This window comes from Cibotium barometz, chromosome 1 (assembly GCF_041138505.1).
Source record: "Cibotium barometz isolate CiBa-2024 chromosome 1, ASM4113850v1, whole genome shotgun sequence".
NCBI classification, from domain to species: domain Eukaryota; kingdom Viridiplantae; phylum Streptophyta; class Polypodiopsida; order Cyatheales; family Cibotiaceae; genus Cibotium; species Cibotium barometz.
Window position 1 is genome coordinate 47830655 of NC_141046.1, and position 18047 is coordinate 47848701.

Consider the following 18047-nt stretch of genomic DNA (forward strand, 5'->3'; position numbering starts at 1 on the left):
AGACTCTTCACTTATGCAAGTCCAGGATAGCTGTAGGACTGTATATATGCTGGCTGAAAATGGAAGAGAAACTTCAATGTTTGCATGGAGAGGATGAATATTGAATGCTGGCTAAATACTGCTTGATGGGCTGAATTCTGCTGATCTTGAATGATTTATGGCTGAATATATGCGCTTGATGTTGGGTTGCTGGTCGGCTAGTGCATAGGCTGTCGGCTAGATCATGTCGACAATAAAAATGCCAAATTAGCATTAAATGCTGTGCAACTAGCATTTAATGCTGTGCATAGTCTTGCTGCCCAAATCTGCTGCTGGCCGACTGCTACCACCCGACTTCCTGCCTAGCCCTTGTTTGATGCTGGTCGACAGGAGCCATAGGACTCCCTCTGGTTCAGGGTTGTAAACAGCCCTTACCCAGGCTGCCGATTGGACTACCAGCCATGGGCTGGCCTTTGGCTAGCCCATGGGCATGCCTTCCTAGTCTCCACATGCTTACTTCATACATAGTTACCAAGGAACGGGAACGGGGGAACGTTTTGACCCCTAGGAAGGGAACGTTTGAACCCCCAAAACAGGAACGGGAATGGGGGAACGCCACGTCAGCAAACAAAACTAATGGAATTCTGAAAAATGTCATTTTAAATGATGAATTTTAAGTAGGATAGGCTAAAACTTTGAAAATTTATGTTATGTATGCATAGTTGAGTGGAAAAAAATAGAGGAAAAATGCTTTTTTAAAAACATTTTACCCTTTTTTAAAGGGTTTTTGGGCCTGTGACCAGGGGGAATGTTTTGGAACGTGGGGGAACGTTTCCCCTGGCTGTTCCCCCACGTTTCAGAACGTTAAGAAGTGGGGAACGACATTCCCCCGTTTCCTAGAGGGGGAATGATGTTCCCCAGTAACCATGACTTCATATGCTAATGCTTCTGATGCACAAGCCTAATGCTAAGACTGACTGCTACATGCACTGATTTGGTGAATTCTCCAAGTGGGTTAAGAGGACTAACTCCAGATTGACCTCTATGACTTGGAGATTGACCTGCGTAGTTCGTGCCTGACTGTCCCTGAACTGAGGGCTCACAATGGGGTCACAGTGTACAATAAATATTCCTAACAAAGGTATTACTTCTATACAAATGCTGCACTGATTGATGCTAGGGTGTCACCTTGTACTGTAGTGCAGGGTGCACGTGACATTTCCTCGTGCTTAGCTTGGCGGCAGGTTCAGGGCTTCCAAGTAGTCCGCCAATAACTGGGGTTACTCCTAAAAGAACTCTTCATCCAACCATACTGATTCATGGGTTCCTCTGTCCTTAAACTTCGTATAAAACTGTCGTTTTCTTCGACCGAAACTATGCTTCCATATGTGGAGGATAATTTGTTCTGGCTCTATGACTTTTGCCTATCGATTATATCTGGTTGTTGCTCTTCTGATACATCCTGCAATGCTGGACCTACATATTGCTTCGACCAAGAAACATGAAAGACGTTGAGCATAGCCCAACTTTCTGGCAACCTTAACTTTAAAGAGACATCACTTAACTTTTGAATGACTGAAAAAGGGCCGAAACTACGAAATAAAAGCTTGGGACAATGCTTGCCTACTTGCTTCAGCTGTTGCTTCATGATCCAGAGATACACCCAATCCCCTTCCTTAAAGTTGACATCTCGCTTGGATTTATTGGCTTGCTGGGTATAAGCTTCCTGAGCTTTGGCAAGGCGCTCCTTAACTGACTCGATGATTTCCAAGAATGTTTTGGTAGTCTTGTTGGCCTCTAGAGATGGTGATACCTGTCTTGTCAAAAGAGATGAGAACCGGCGATCAAATGCTGCCTTATACGACGTCCGGCCAATACTCGATGAGTGTGTATCATTCAGGATTGCCTGGCTTTTTGCAATAGTGACTGTCACTAGCCTGGACATTTTTCAGTATGAAAGGGGTTTGGTGGACTCCAGGACGTCGAAATATTTGGAAAGTACAAGCTTTGGGAATGGGGGATTATCTTGGTATACAAAGGACCACACTCCTAAAATTTAGGAGAGTTGCTATTCTTGGCCCGACTCCGATGGAAATTCTGTTCACGTCATTACATATTGAGCAGATACCAAGAGTTGCCAAAGTACCCATGACAAATGGGCTACTGGTTGGGATATTTTTAGAGGTAAAGATTATGGGAGAACCCATCTCTGAGATTGGGACATGTGGCAAGAAAGTGGATCAAAGTGAGACAAGTGGCCTCACACTTGTCACTTCAGCTATTGTGTGGCTCTCCACTTATCATTATAGTCTTCTCTTGCCATTTTAGCTCATGGGAGGCCCAAATCTATAAATTGGAGTCCTCTCTCTTCATTTGGAGGAGGCTCTCTTGTTGCTGCACACTAGCCTCTACGACCGTTACAGGCTTCCCTAATGTTGGGGATTGTTATGGACCAGTCCTTGTTGCTGTACCAACCATTGTACCAGCTGTACCAGCCATTGTACTTGCTACACTAGCATTTGTACTTGTTGTATCTGTTGTACTAGCCATTGTACTTGCTGTACTAGCCGTTGTACCGGCCGCTATACCTAGATATTTCTTTTGGTTTCATGACAAAACTGGCAAAGAAGAGCTAAGTATTCTTTGAGGTTACAAAGCTATTACTTTTTGATTCTTCATGGTTTGTGTGTTTTGAACAACTAATCTGGAGAAGTGTCGTATGTTTTTCTTGAATGTGTTTCAGGAAAAATTTTGTTCGGCTGAGAAGCCTAGAATCTAGAGGTCATCTCTATTGTGAGCAGGATGCTGGAGGACTGCAATATATGACATGATTATATATATATATTTGGTCAGCTTTTGCATTCTTCACTTTGATGCCTTTATGGACTTCTGGCTCCCTTTAATGGGATGAATTCTTTTCATGGCTTCCTTTATTGGGATGGATTATATCTATGGAGATTTCTTTCTTGGACGAGATTTATATAGATATTGGGCTTCGCAAGCAATTTCCATGGACGGATCTGTCCGAGTTTATAGAGAAGAAATCTTTGGATATCTCATGGATATGATGCTTTTATGGATAAAGTCCACCTCTACTCCAAGGTGTGTGGTTAGCACGGAGTATGTGGTTTGAGTTATGGTATACAGGTCTATGGATTCTTGGACTTCTTTTCTAGGGATTTGGATCCATCCTCAGGTTTATGGATTATTCTTTTTGGTGGCTCCCTTTATTCGGGATACATTGGACTTATAAAACTCACGGTTCACATACCGTGTAGTGTTCTCTTGTCCTACATGCTCTCTTGAAGATTGTTTCTACCTTGTGTGGGTGGAACAATAGAGAGCAGATGGAAGGGAACATGTGTAGTGTTCTCTTGTCCTACGTGCTCTCTTGAAGATTGTTTCTACCATGTGTGGATGAAACAATAGAGAGCAGATGGAAGGGAACATGGGCACTTGAGAGGGTAGTGTGAGTTGGTTGCGTAAATGCCTATAAATTATGTGTAGCAGAAATGCTTATGGAACACCAGGCTATCTATGCCTGCGACGACGAGTGATTGTTTTATCTTATTACTTGAGCCCACCTCTCATCCAAGGTGTGTGGTCGGAGTACCAACATGGAGTGCAAGTGGTAGAGTGGGGTCAGTTGGTCAGAGTCTCGCAAGTCTTGCGAGAGCTATGTGGTCAGGAGTGTGGATCTAGTGCAGATGTGCACTTGCTTTATGCAGTCAAGGCTGGCAGTAGTCTCGAGGCCCACGAGGGTAGCTCCGTGGTGGTATGGGACGTCATGGAGTAGAGATTGGTCGGTGCGTTTTGCTAGTTAGCTCAGCTCGTGGCTCGATGGGGACAACCAAGACTTGTGGGTTTTGCCCACGACTGTCATGGTTGGGTGGTGAGTAAGGCCTGCACCCCCTTCACGTTGTTTGGTTTTGTTTTGCAGGTTTCCAGTCGTGTTTCAGGATTGCTCTACGAGGAGATCCTTGGGGATATGATAGTGGTATCAGAGCATGCCTCGAAGAGTGTGCAAGTTGGTAGGTAGAGAAGAAAGAGGTATGAATTCGAGATGACTGTTGTTTTTTCATGTAATACTGCTGTTTTTTTTTCAGAATTCAGCATATGATTTTTGTTTGCATCGTTGGAACCCGAGTGGGTTGTGATCTTGGGAAAGGGTCAATAGCTTGTGTACAGTCGTTTTTCTTTGGCAAAGAGAGAATCTAAAGAAAGCCTGTCGGCTGCGTGACTCAACAAGTGATAGCTTGTTGGCCGTGTAAATCCGCAAGAGAGATAGAAAGAGCGAGTCGTCGGCTGTGCAGGTCGGCTGAACGTGAGAAACGGGATGCCAAACCAATCATAGGTTGCGAGTAGTTAGGAGGCGCTCCTTCTTCGCTCCTGTTCGTAGGTGACAGGTGTTACAATCGACAGGTGCTTTTCAGCGTTTTTAGCTAACGTTTTTTTTTGGACCCCTGATGCTTTCCGTTTTTTTTTTTTTTGTGTAATGAAAACCTTTTGTTTTTTTTATAAAAAAAACGTAGCATATTCATAAAACAAAAGCTACGTTATTTAAAAAAAAAACAAAACAAAGCAAAGTGTTACAAAAAAAACGATGACAGTAGTGTGGCTTTTAAAAAAAGCCTTATGGGTGGCTTATGTGTTTTTTTTGTGGCTTTTACAACCCTTACATGTGGCTTTTACAAAAGCCATTTCGCATGTTTTTTTTGAAAAAAACAAAAACACAAAAGCAACGCAACAAAAAAAAAGCTTTTGGGGACCTTATAAAAATACGCATAGAGTGGGCTTCTAGCCACACATCTCCTCGAGTTCTCTTGCACCATATCTTGTGTCTAGCCAAGCTTTTCTCTCACTTTCCCATTTCGAGATGTCGACCCAAGAATCCGAGATGGAACCCGTTCTCGAACATGAAAACTTGCCGGCTACCGAGGCCGCCGATGGCGATCTTTTCGAAGATTTCGTGACTAAATTTGATTTTCGGGAGTTTAAAGTTACTTTCAACTCGTCGTTCGTGGAGCATCAGGCACAGGTTGTCGCGCAGATGCAGACTTTGCAAAATTACATCTCTATTGACCACTACCTTGTCTACTCTCTCGGGCATGGATACCTTGGTGTCTGCTTTAGGTCCCAACATTACTTCGGAAGAGTTTGGGGGCAAGCAAAAGCAGCGTACCAAGGAGATTGTGAACACATGGCTACATAAGTGGCAGGTCCACTTCCAGTTTCATCCATATGGCGATGACAAAAAGATTCAATTGGCAACAGGTTTCCTCTTGGGCAAGGCTTTGCTCTAGTGGAAAGAACTCAAACCTAAACCAACAACCTGGGCGTAGTTTGAAGAAGTCTTTAAGAAAGAGTTTCTGAAGAAGGAGGATGACTATGACATAGTTGCTCAGTTTGCCAATTTGACCTCTCAGAACCTCACTTATGAGGTCTATCTCCAGAAATTTAGAGACTTGCAAATGAAAGCTACGAAGATGGATTCTACTACTCTTTTGGATTTCTTCATAGCAGGGTTACCCGACTCGTACTGTTTACAGGTCAAGAATAGCAAGTGCAAAACTTTGGACGAGGCCATTCATTTTGCACGAATTTATGATGATACGATGGTCTCTTTCAAAACCAAACCCGTAACCGAGTAGGGGAGCAAGCGCAAAAGAAAGTTCTCCGTGTCGATGGCTAGCATGACAGAAGGAAAGTCTTCGGAGCAACCTCGAAGAATTCTACTTCGACTCCAGCAAAAAAAATCGTCTTCTCAAGGCTTTGAAGCTCAAGGAGGGATGTTGCTTCATCTGTGAAGAAAAAGGACACATGCGTGACGAGTGCCTGAAGAAGAAGGGTGCTAAGACCAACGTAGAACCCAAGACGAAGGCAGCCAACCAGTTGTCTTTGACAGGTACTTCAGTCACTATACTTTCTCGCCCTAGTTCATGTTCTGATTGTCTGTTCAACTCTAAGGTTTTTGGCTTGTACGATCTTCTCCGAGTTTATGGAGAAGTGAATGGCCATAGAATCCACAATCTTCTGGACCTAGGACGCTCGCATAACTTTGTTAATTACAAACTTGTGCAGAAATTGGGTCTGGACACGACGCCTAGCGGTCATACCTACGAGGTACGCTTACCTGCGGGTCGGCAAGTGTGGGATCGAAAGGTGGAGAAGCTACTGATCCGGATTCAGGACTACAAAGATATTCTGGAGTGCTATGTTATGCATCTAGAGCATGTAGACTTGTATTAGGAATTGAGTGGTTTAAGACCCTTAAGGTCGAGATAGATTAGTCTAGTCATTCTTTTTCTTTTGCACATAGGAACACCTAATATTGTATCCTAGGTGATCACTGATTGTATACATCCCTCTCAGGGACGTCTTGTAAACACTGTTGATTTTGGAAATATAATGGATTCTTCTTTGTATATTGCTTTTCACTGTGTCTTGATTCCACTTTCTTCATTTCTCATACCTACTATAAATGTTAATGAATTAAGTGTATTTGAAAGCAAATAATTAAAGAAGTTACTTGACTCGTTTCAAGATGTATTTCCTAAGGAGATGCCATCGGACTCACCACCCAAAAGGGTAGTGGATCATCGTATTGATCTCGTCCCTGGTGCTCAACCTGTTAGCATTCCGCCTTATAGGATGAGCCAGGCTGAGAAAGATGAGTTGGCCAAACAACTCACAAATTATTTGAGGATGGACCAGATCCGTCCAAGTAAATCACCTTGGGGTGTGCCTGTGTTACTTAGGAGAAAGAAGGACAACACTTGGCGAATGTGTGTAGATTACAAGAGACTGAATAAAGTGACAGTCAAGAACTGTTATCCTCTCCCTAAGATGACCCGATTGAACGTTTAAACGGAGTGAAGTATTTTACAAAGATCGATTTACGTACTGTCTATCATTAGATACGTATTCATGAAAGACACGTTGAAAGAACCGCCTTTTGGACTAAGCACGACCATTACGAGTTTCTTATATTACCTTTTGGATTGACCAATGCTCCAGTCACTTTCTAGCAAATGATGAACGATCTTTTTCGTGAACATTTGGGAAAGTTCGTGGTTGTGTTCCTCCACGATATTTTAGTCTATAGTTGAACTCTCAAGGATCATGTTAGACACCTCACGATTGTCTTGACTATTTTAAGACAGAATCGACTGTATGCTAAATTAAGTAAATGTGTGTTTTTTATGACAGAAATTATTCACTTGGGACACAAGATCACAAGAGACGGGTTGAGCATGGACTATGATTGAGTTCAGAAGGTTTTGGCTTGGCTGATACCGCAGACAGTGAGACAACTTCGTTCTCTTCTCTGTTTTGTTGTCTTTCTTCAGAAATCCGTGCTGGAGTACTCTTAGCTCACACTACCGATGACCGACTTGTTGAAAGGTCGTGGACATAAGTCGAATTAGCCTATCCCTTGGAATAACGATTTGGATATGGCCTTCAGACTTTTGAAAGATAAAGTCAAGGAAGCACCTACCTTAGTACTACCCGATCCTAGTCGGCCTTATGTTCTTTAGATTGATGCGAGTGACTATGCGATTGGGGCTGCTCTATTCCAAGATGGTAGACTTGTTGCTTTCGAGAGTTGAAAGCTGGACGACACTCAATCTCGTTGGCCAACCCTTGAGAAGCAGCTTTACGCTGTTATTTACGTTCTCAAGGTTTGGAGGCATTAGTTATATGGCTCCAAGTTTGTGGTATTGACTGATCATCAGTCAATAAAGTATATGTGTGATGCGGATAATTTGAGAGATTGAAAAGCTAGATGGGCAGAGTTAATGCAAGATTTTGATTTTGAAATACGCTATCGAAAGGGGTCCAGGAATAGTGTAGCAAATGCGCTTAGTCGGATGAGAGAGGTGAATACTTTGTCGTTCATCGAGATACCCACTGACTTATTTCAGTCATTGAGAGGGCTTTGCAGGACTGATAGTTATTTTGGTCCATATTAACAGAAGAGGATCCAGGACGGGAGCTCATTGATTGACCAAGACTCAGTGATTGAGCAGCCTACCATTCAAGCTGCGGGAGGCCAGCGGATGATTCGGAATGGTTTACTGTTCCGTAAATACAAAATTTGTGTACCGCAGGTCGTGGACATTAGGTCCAAGATTCTTAAGGAGTGTCACGACGCTCCTTCTATTGGACACCCCGGGGTACACAGGACATTAGCTTTAGTGAGACACTTTCTATTGGCCAAAGATAAAAGGATATGTAGAAGATTCTGTCCTCCAAGTGTCAGATTTGTCAAGCAAATAAAGTTGAACGCTTTAGACAGGCTGGGATGTTGCATCCTTTGCAAATCCAAGGTAATAAGTGGGAAAGTATTTCCATGGATTTTATTATCGGATTGCTAAGAACACGTCAAGGCCACGATTCTATTTGGATAGATCGCTTGACAAAGATGGCTAGACTTTTACCTACACGGACGACTGTTAAAGCTACGCAATTAGCAAGGTAGTTTATCGAGCAATTGTTTAGACTGTACGGTTTACCACAAGACATAGTCAGTGACAGGGACTTACAAGTGACTTTTGGAGGCTTGTTTTTGAGAAGTTGGAAACAACTTTGAATCTGAGTTCCTCAATCTGATGGCTAGACTAAAAGGGTGAATCAGACTCTGGAGGACATGCTTCGTGCATGTCTCCAAAAGACAAGGTTCATGGGAGGATTATCTTCCTATGTTAGAATTTGCATATAACAGTAGTAGGCATACGAGTTCAGGTTTTAGTCCTTTTATGCTTATGTACGGATTTCAACCTAGATCACCTATTACCGTGGGATTTTCAGGAATTCAATATGATGCAGCGCATACTTTTTTGCAAGACATGCAAGAAATGTTACAAGTTGCGAAGGAATCTATTAGAAGTGCTGTCACATGCACTCTGCACTGTAGTGCATGGTGACAAACTGGCTCATCATCATCAGTGCAACATTGTAACAATATTAGTTCCATTTAGGATGATATTTGTTGTACGCCGTGACCCCATTGTAATCCTCAGTCCAGGATAAGTCAAGCACGAGCTACGTAGGTCATTCTCAGCCATAGTAAGTCAATCAGTCAATCTAAGTCCCTTAACCCACTTAAAGAGACGCATTCATGCATATACAGTCAGTAGAAACCTTAGGGTTTGCATTAGAAAGCATCCTGCATATTGCACATCATTCATGCATAGCATCTAGACCATTGCAGGAACCCAGATATCATCCAGTATTTATTAGGATTTTTTTGGTATTTTTTGAATTTTCCTCATTTTCAGCATTTTATACACATTTATGCATTTATGATTGGACATGAGCAGTCGGCCAGCTCAGTAGCCAGCCGACTGGCTCCATGTGTCCATATAAATAGAGTCCTTGCATAATCATTCTCCCATTCAATCATATTCAGCCAACAGCATTCATGCGCATCAGATTTCAGCCTTACATTCATCTCAGCCCTATGCCTTTTGGAAAAGCGTGTCATCCTACAACTAGAGGAGCATCAACGCTTGTGCATTCAGCCCTCCATTAGCAAACACAGCAGTTCTCAGCATTCAGCCATCAGTAAACCTTGCGTTTTCTGCATCCATACAGTTTCCAGCATTCATCCATTCATCGTTTTGCTCCAGCCACTTGGTGAAGGTAAAACGTAGCATTTATATTCATTTACAGCATTCATACTCAGTCTAGAACAGTCCCAAACAGCCCCTCTCTCAGCCCTAGCTTTGCATCCCTCCCTCATTCCATTGGGAAGAGTGCATAGGCTGGAGATTGGACATCTTTGGTGTTTCTACAGCAGTGTACAGTTCAGCCCAACACTTGGTCTTCAGAGGTCTTGCGTTTGGCTTATCATCAGTCACACCGTCAGTCTCTTTAAAGATAATAAAGCAAATACTATCTCGGTAATAGGGGGCCCTTCAATGGGTAATTTGGGACCCCATACGGTGTACAGTTCTCATCTCTCTCTCTACATCTCTTTAAAGTTTGAAGTATCAAAGTGGATTGCTGAACTCCCGAAACTCAGGATACAGAAGACGGTGTGAGCATTTGTGTGACAGGATCCTCCAATACGAATACTTCCGCTGCATGTTACAAGTGGTGCTCAAGACAGAGACAGATTTTATTCTAATAGATATTGTTCACCAAGAGAGTTCTCTGAAGGAACGATGGTGTATTTGCGAGTTCCGAAAGATTCCGAGACTTTACAGACAAGACAATCTCTGAAATTATTCCCTAGATATTACGGACCATTTCGTGTTACACGGTGGATTGGTTCAGTTGCATATGAATTGGACTTGCCTTCATCGCGTATTTCATGTTAGTAGACTTAAGGAAGTATTGGGTGGAGCAGACCAGTTAGTTACTCCTCAAGAAATCATAGATGTGGAGGATGTGACATTTGTGCCACACGAACCAGAAAAGATTCTTGGATTTTGTGAAAGACGATTGTGGCATACGCTACTCACAGAATACAAGATCAAGTGGAAGGATCGTGTTGAGGAGGACGCTACATGGGAGACATTGACTGCCCTTCAGAGGGATTACCGTGGGTTTTTACTGAGCTCAAGAGTGAGCTCTTAAAGGAAGGGGAGTATGTCATGTGCACAGAGTGTATCTACCGTGTGCAGCACGCACACAAGACTAGCTTCGAGGCTTGGGGTAGCTTAGAGCTAGGCAGGCTGATTGGCGAGTTGGGCTAGGGATAGACTGACGGGCAGGTACCCAAGTGTGGACACCCTGATGGGGGCCACCAAGTGTGGACGTCTGGTGACCGGCCAAGAGCCTATAAAAGGGTGGCCAAGGTCAGTCCGTTGGTTAGAGTCTCGCAAGTCTTTGCGAGAGCTCTGCGGTCAAGAGCCTGGATCTAATGTAGACGTGCACTTGCTTTATGTAGCCGAGGCCGACAGCAGTCTCGAGGCCCGCGAGGGTACGTCCGTGGCGGTATGCGACGTCATGGAGTAGAGATTGGTCGGTGCATCTTGCTAGTTAGCTTAGCTCGTGGCTCGGTGGGGACAGCCAAGACTTGTGGGTTTTGCCCACGGCTGTCATGGTTGGGTGGTGAGTCAAGCTTGCACCCCCTTCACGTTGTTTGGTTTTGTTTTGCAGGTTTCGAGTTGTGTTTTAGGATTGCTCTACGAGGAGATCCTTAATGGAAAGTTGTTCTTGCTGTACCAGCTCTATTGCATGAAGACCCGTGGTTTTTGGGGAAGAATCAGGACCCACACGGAGGTATATGGATTATATTTTTGGCTCGGCATTTCTACAGCCTGTGTTCTGGCTTGGTAGCCTTGTGTTGGGTTGTGTTATGGCATTTGTATATGGATAATTTGGCATCTCCCGTGGGGAGAGTAAGGCCCTCAAAGTTTGTACATGATATTATTATCCTTGGGTAATAAAATACTCCAAGGGGGGGGGTCAGCCCATTCCAACCTCTATGCGGTGTCACATGTGCAAGCTCCATTTTCAGCATTTGTGGATGTTTTGTCCAGCTTTTCTGTTTTATGCAAAGTGATGATGGATATGTGTTAAGGTTGTGGCCATGTTTAAATGTTTTAATATGCATTGATGGTATCAACAAGTGTGTCAAAGGCCCTAGTCCCCCGGGCACCCGCGAGTTACATTGACACTTGCCCTTTTTCTTGGGCTGGCTTGCATCATTCTTAGCCTTTTGTGAAGGCTGTCCCAGATCAGTTCTTGGCTGAAAATTGCTTTTGGCTTTTCCTTTGTCCTTGCCTTGGGCAACAAAAGCCCCATTACCGCCACGCATGATGGAAGATTTATTCTTCTGATTTTGCTCCTCCTATAGCAACAAACCAACCATCTCTCCAAACAAGATTGGTTCCGAGTTTCCACGGATAGATAGAGCAATGTGTGGAAATTCAGGTAATTATCTGGTAGTGATGATAGTGTCCTGGAGACCAACTCCTTTTCAGGAATGACCTCATGAATGTTAAGCAACTTCTCCCGATACATGGTCTCCAATACATCCCAAGCTTGTAGTGAGGTCCTACAAGACTTGATAAGAGGTATAATTGATCGCTTTACTGACAAAGCAATCAAAGCCATCGCTTGAGCATCACGAGTTCTGCTTCTATGAGGGAGGAGCAGGTACTACAGCTTGCCTCATGAGCACCACGGCCAGGTGTGTTAGGTGCTATGTTTGTAGGGTGTACATCATCACCCGATACATAATCCCGTAAGCCTTTGGCCACAAGAAGGTTTTGAACCATGAAACTCCATCGGGAGTTATTACTACCATCCAGTTTATCCTCTTGGGACTAAAGCCTGAATATAAGAGTTGCATTCTCAGCCATAATGTTGAAATCTCTCTGCTAAGAGATATGCAAACACTTGCAACCAAGTGTGCTGTAAAAAACACCCGCAGGCAAAATCCCAACGCACCGGAGTGCTATGCATGGCAATCACAAGTCCTTGAGCAAACTTTTTGCCCCAAATACAAGGCTGCAATAAGTCCTAGTAATTCAGGAGGTGTACGGACGGTGAACACCAGTCTTGTAGCAACTGATGGACGGTGAGCAGTCGCGTGTCGCCTTGAGAGGAAAAGCCCACGCCGCTCAAGAAGGCGCATTGGAAGGCAGGGGACGGGAGACCCAGAATGTTAGCACGTCGACGTCGGACGGCCCACCTCCTCCACCCCCCCCCCCCTCCTCCCCCTCCCCACGGGGGTTGAGCGAAGCAGTGGTGGGCGTCAGCCGGCGGCGCTAGTGTGGGGCCTGCAACCTCCGCCAGTGGCGTTGGCTCCGCCAACATCTAACGGAGTGCAACCACTCCGCCACCCGAGTGCAGTCATTAAAAAAAAAGTGTCTAAAGCATGTAAAAACCTCTAACTTTGTTTTCAATGGATACACCCAGGTGTGCTGAAGTGTGCTTAGAGTAGTCATCGATAAAAGTCACAGAGTAGAGATATCCCCTAATCGATGGTGTCCACATAGGACCTCAATAAAAGTCACAAAGTAGAGATATCCCCTCATCAATGGTGTCCTCATAAGACCACATACATCACTTTGTATAAGTTGTAATTTCTAGACAGCCCTTACTGATCCATCTTTCGAGAATGATGGCTGTTGCATCTTGCGCAAAATGTATCCTACACATACATGTTTGATAGTGGCCTCAAGCTTTGGCAATTCTGACACCAACCCACACAGTGATTTCCCCTGCGCCCCCCCCCCCCCCCCCCCTTTTTTTTTAAGACAAAGGACATATACCAAGAGCTATTGTTTGAACTGCACCACATATCTCGCCCATTGTAGCATGGTCCCTTGTAACATGTTTTCTCATGTGATGGTTTTATATAGGTAGCTAGTTTGTTTTTCTTTTTTCCATGATACAATCGCTTCATGGATTTATTGTAACACTTTTGATCTCATAGACCCTTTGTCCTTTTGTAGACGTTAAATACAACTCTCTCTCTCTCTCTCTCTCTCTCTCATCCAAGATCCTTGCAAACCTAAACCAGTTGATTCTCAGTTTTCAACTGCTGTATCTCTCGAATATGATGCCTCTGACGAGTTGAATTGTAGGACTTACTTTTATTTTTATTTATTTTGTTTCCTCTCCAATGTGATAGACTTCACATTTTCCTTAAGAATCTGATGGTCCCATAGACCAGGTTTTTGGTCTTCCAAGGACATAAAACAATCATCGTCACTTGCAGATGTTAACAAAGCTGCGTGTGCGGGGAGTGCTGCTTTGCCTATAACAGATTGCCAAAATCACCGGCCTTTTTTTAATAAATGTTGGCTGCAATGCTTTTATGCTTTCTTAGTTCTCTCAGAATCCTTACTAACTTATTGATCTTTATGATTGATACTTGGCCAATTTGTTACTCACATTACCAGAGAGTGATTATATATATCAAGCGCATAGAAAACATCACATTGCTTTATTTATTTATCTAAAAAACAAGACCAGATTCTAGACGTCTGACTGGGATAGCTGTTTATTTTTGGCATGACTTGCCAGGTCATTGTTGCGAAGGTTTTTTCATTCCCAATGCCAGTGTCACCACCGTGACACTGGTGAAGTTACAAACACAATCCAGGCTCCATGCATGTAGCTTCAATCTTTTCTCGTGTGGAATTTTCCACTAGCCTTGTTCGAGTTCTTTCTTAAAGAGTGCACTTTTTATGAGATACCTGTTCTAGAGATAAATTTGCAAAGAAACAAATAAATAATTTCAATAAATTATCTTTCCTGATTGGACCATGAATGGCACCAAAAGTCATCGTTGAATTCTCATGCAACCACAAAGATAGCAAGCACATCTTGTTTGAGCCATGTCTTGTGAATCTTGACATAGGAAGTATGTTGAACGCTTTCTTCTCATATCGACCTCTTGCCATGACTTGTTCTAGCATTATAAATTCCTCATGTAGCCTCTAGTTTTGTTATTTATGAGGATTTTTCAGCCCATTACATGATGAAGTCTCCTCTTGTCTGAGGTGTCACATGGCCCCCCTTTATCTTGCGCCCTTTGGTGGGCCTCTGCATCCGATACTGGTTAACGTTTTGATGCTAGGCCTAGTAAGAAATGGCTCCCTTGCTGCATTACCAACTTCTTCTGTCATTTCATCCCTGACGAGAGTTAACACTTAGCTTGGGATATGATGGGATGGTTGCTGTTTCAAGTTTTGCAATGCCAGCATTGATGGTTCTTCTTTTGTGGGTTTTGAATGGTATGGGTTGATAACCCCTTTTTTAATCCAGCATGGATGATATTTTCTTTTCTTGTTTTGTTTTGAATATCATGGGCTGACAAACCTTTTTCTAAATTCCAGGGGCCAGTATCAAGGAGGGTGGTCTGACATGCGATAACCTCAAGTCCGTGCATTTGTTCACAAAAAGTGAAGACTTGGCAATGCCTGGTAACTCATTACTTGAAACACCTGACAGCAGAGGGAGCAAAGATACTGTTGAGAATAAATTCAGCTCTGTTTCCTGCTTAATGCCTGCTAAAAGTCTAGGTTTTGTCCTCCCAATGCCAGTCGGACCTTCTCTGGAAGATGTGGAAAGAGTGATGAGTGCCAGTGCAGACACTGCCACCATTGTGAGCTCCACAAAGGACTTGGTCACTGACAAAGGAACACGTATCACCTTGGGGCATCATTCACCCTCAGCTGGTCATGCAACACCTTTGCCTACAGAGGTGCTGCAAACACCCAAGTCTTCTTTCAAAGATTTGCCACAACTAAAAGTGTCGCCAGTATTTCTTACATGTGAAGATGTTGAGCAGTCTTTACTAGCTGAAACAGTCCAGTATACTGACAATGAGAGCCCTTTTGGTTTGGAGGAAGTGCAGCAAGACATAGCCAAGAGTAAAAATTTGAGTCAGTTGCTTCATAGGGGCTCAATTAGAAAGAAAACTGAGGGCAGGATTCAGCAGAGTCAGGCTGTTGAGAAAGATGCAGGTAATGACATGGATGGCAATGCTTCTCAACATATAATGGCACTGTTACAGAAGAGAACTGGAGAGGGTACTAATGCTTCACATCTGGAAGAGCCTGGTTGTCCAGTATCTGCAGAGACAACTGTGTATCTAACTGGACATGACCACAGAACAGAGGATCTTGAAAAGATAGAAACTCATGGCAAGGCAACAGAAGTAATAAGCCTTGAAACTTTGTTTGGAAAGGTTTTTGCAAATGAATTGCGGTCAGTGGGAGAGCCTGTCTCATCAAAGAAGGTGCTGGATGATCCTGCTTATGTTGGTAAAGAGAACGGCTTTCAATCTTTGATTGATGCTGTGTCAGTTGCTAGACAATCAAGCAGGAAATCAGGGCAAAGAGGGTCAGAGAACTCCCTAGATTCTGATCTGCATAACGATTTGTGGCCAGACAGGTCTTCTCATGGACATGCCCATCTGGAAAATTTGAATACTTTTGAGAACTCTACTTCAAGAGGTAGACCAATGAGTGGATCATTCTTGGGTGACTCTGAGCAGCCAAAGCTGTCAACCCACCTTCCTCACCAAGGACATATTTTTCATCGACCACATCATGAAGGCCACTATCTTCCCACATCACAGATGCTTTCTCATGGAAAGCCTCTTGGGCCAATGCATGAGCCTCACTTTATCCATGATAATACACCTCATGGCATGCGCATGTATCCCCTGAATGATCCTTTCCATCCTTTGCAAGGAGGGAATTTCCTTCAATCAGGCAACCATGTACAGGGCCAATTCAGAGGGAATTTAGATGGACGCTCTCCTGTTGTTGGGGGCGCTTACAGGATGTTGTCTGCTTTTCCTTCTGAATATCCAGAGTCTGACCTGAGTCATCGTATGCCAGGTCATGGGGTTGGTGGTCTGGGCATGAAAGACGGGTGGTTTGCAGGAGATCTTAATCAAACCTCTCAAGGTGTCGTAGGCTTTAATCCACAGCAGCAACCAGTTCCCAACATCATACCAGAAAGGAATCCAGGTTATTGGGGGGTTTCTGGGCAAGGGATGGGTCTAGGTGGCAATGGACATAACATGGGATCACCATTGGAAAAATTGATCAACTCTCAGACAACACAGTTCCCATATGCTCCAGGCTTTGATCCCTATGTACTTCCTGATAGGAGGCTGAGGTATGGTTAACGCAACAGAAACAGATATGGGTCTGGTTCCTTTGTTAAATGTTAACATGGCTGATTGGTAGTAGACGTTGTCCTCGCTTGTCACTCAACATCAAATTGGCCGAGTCCGGAGCTGTGTAATATGTGACAAATTATTCGGCTCATCCTCACCTTGTGCCTGTTTAAGGTGCTGGTTTAAGTGTAGTTCAATTAAAGCTTGGAAATGTAAACTGGCTGAATTTGTTGTGAATGAGGTCTGTTCTTTATACCTTGCAAAGCTTAAAATGGTATAGCAAGTGTGCACGAGTACTGTACACATTTTGCAGTAGCAATTTTTGTTTTTGCCAAATATGTGCCAACAGGGAGTACTCGTGCAATACATCTCCAGGAATAGTCTCTGTTTGAGGGGAAGTTTACTATTCCATATTGCTTGCAAATTTTGCTTCCACCATTTTTCTGTTTTGTTCAATTGCCATATCTCATTCGCATGCTTTGAAAACCATGGTTGAGAGATGATAAATCTGGAAATCTTTGATGCTATAATTTGAGCAAAACAAATTGTAGTAGAAGCCCTTCTCTTTTTGTAATGTCCAATCTTGTAATCTTTTTTCTTGAGGGTCATGCAATACATCATGAAAGAGTTGTATTTGATTGTTTATTTGTTGAAATGTAGTTCTATAATGCATACCCCATCCTCATCTTATTTGTGCATGTGGAAAAGACAAGACCCTTCATCATGAGATATCACATTCTGCACAGTTTCTATACCTTTAGTAGATAGAAAATAAGCTCTCCTAGGAGTCGTAACAGCCAATGGAGCAGTAAAAACTTTTTTCCATGTATATTTTCTTACCTCAGAGAATTTCTTATTTGTGGAGGTCTCCTAGACCAATGTAAGTAATTCAACACTTCTTTCCAAACAGCAATCAATTTGTTTGTGCATGGGTAACTTGGAATTTGTCTTGCACATGTCCAATGTCTATGTCCTAGTATTGTAGCTGCCATTTACCAAAGGAAGATGTTTTAAAATTTTTTAATACATTTTTGCTACCATGAGCGTCCAAGGTGGTTCTTGAGGTAGGAAAGTATATAATGTTATTGCTTTTCTTATCAACACATGATGATGAATATTTAGGATATTTAGTCCACCATGCATTTAGAAAAGTATGTAATGTTATTGCTTTTCTTATCAACACATGATAATGAATATTTAGGATATTTAGTTCACCATGCATTTTAGGTGAGCAAACCTTTTGATACCTCAATGCTTTTTTATGTTTTTTTAAATCTCCTTAATACTTCTATTATTTGTCACATGAAAGAAGAAATTTGTTTCTTTGACCAAATCAAAAGTGGCAAGAAAAAATGGATGTATGTTATAAGAACAGATTGCACAATATGAAGCTTGACATGAAGCGGCCATGTAGGTAATTTCCAATAACCTAGCTTCATTTATATTTTTGCATTACCCATTTTGTAGT

General features: G+C 43.0%; 1 protein-coding gene across 3 annotated transcripts in view; it reads left to right on the plus strand.

Moving 5' to 3' along the window:
- Positions 1–16894, plus strand: part of LOC147642100 (uncharacterized) — a 66070-nt gene extending 49176 nt beyond the window's left edge. For all 3 annotated transcript variants that reach the window (XM_086802873.1, XM_086802890.1, XM_086802881.1), the window contains one exon: positions 14784–16894. In XM_086802873.1, the coding sequence (XP_086658999.1) occupies positions 14784–16588 (1805 nt within the window). In that variant the 3' untranslated portion in view covers positions 16589–16894. The remainder of the gene's footprint in view (positions 1–14783) is intronic.
- The last annotated feature ends 1153 nt before the right edge of the window (positions 16895–18047 follow it).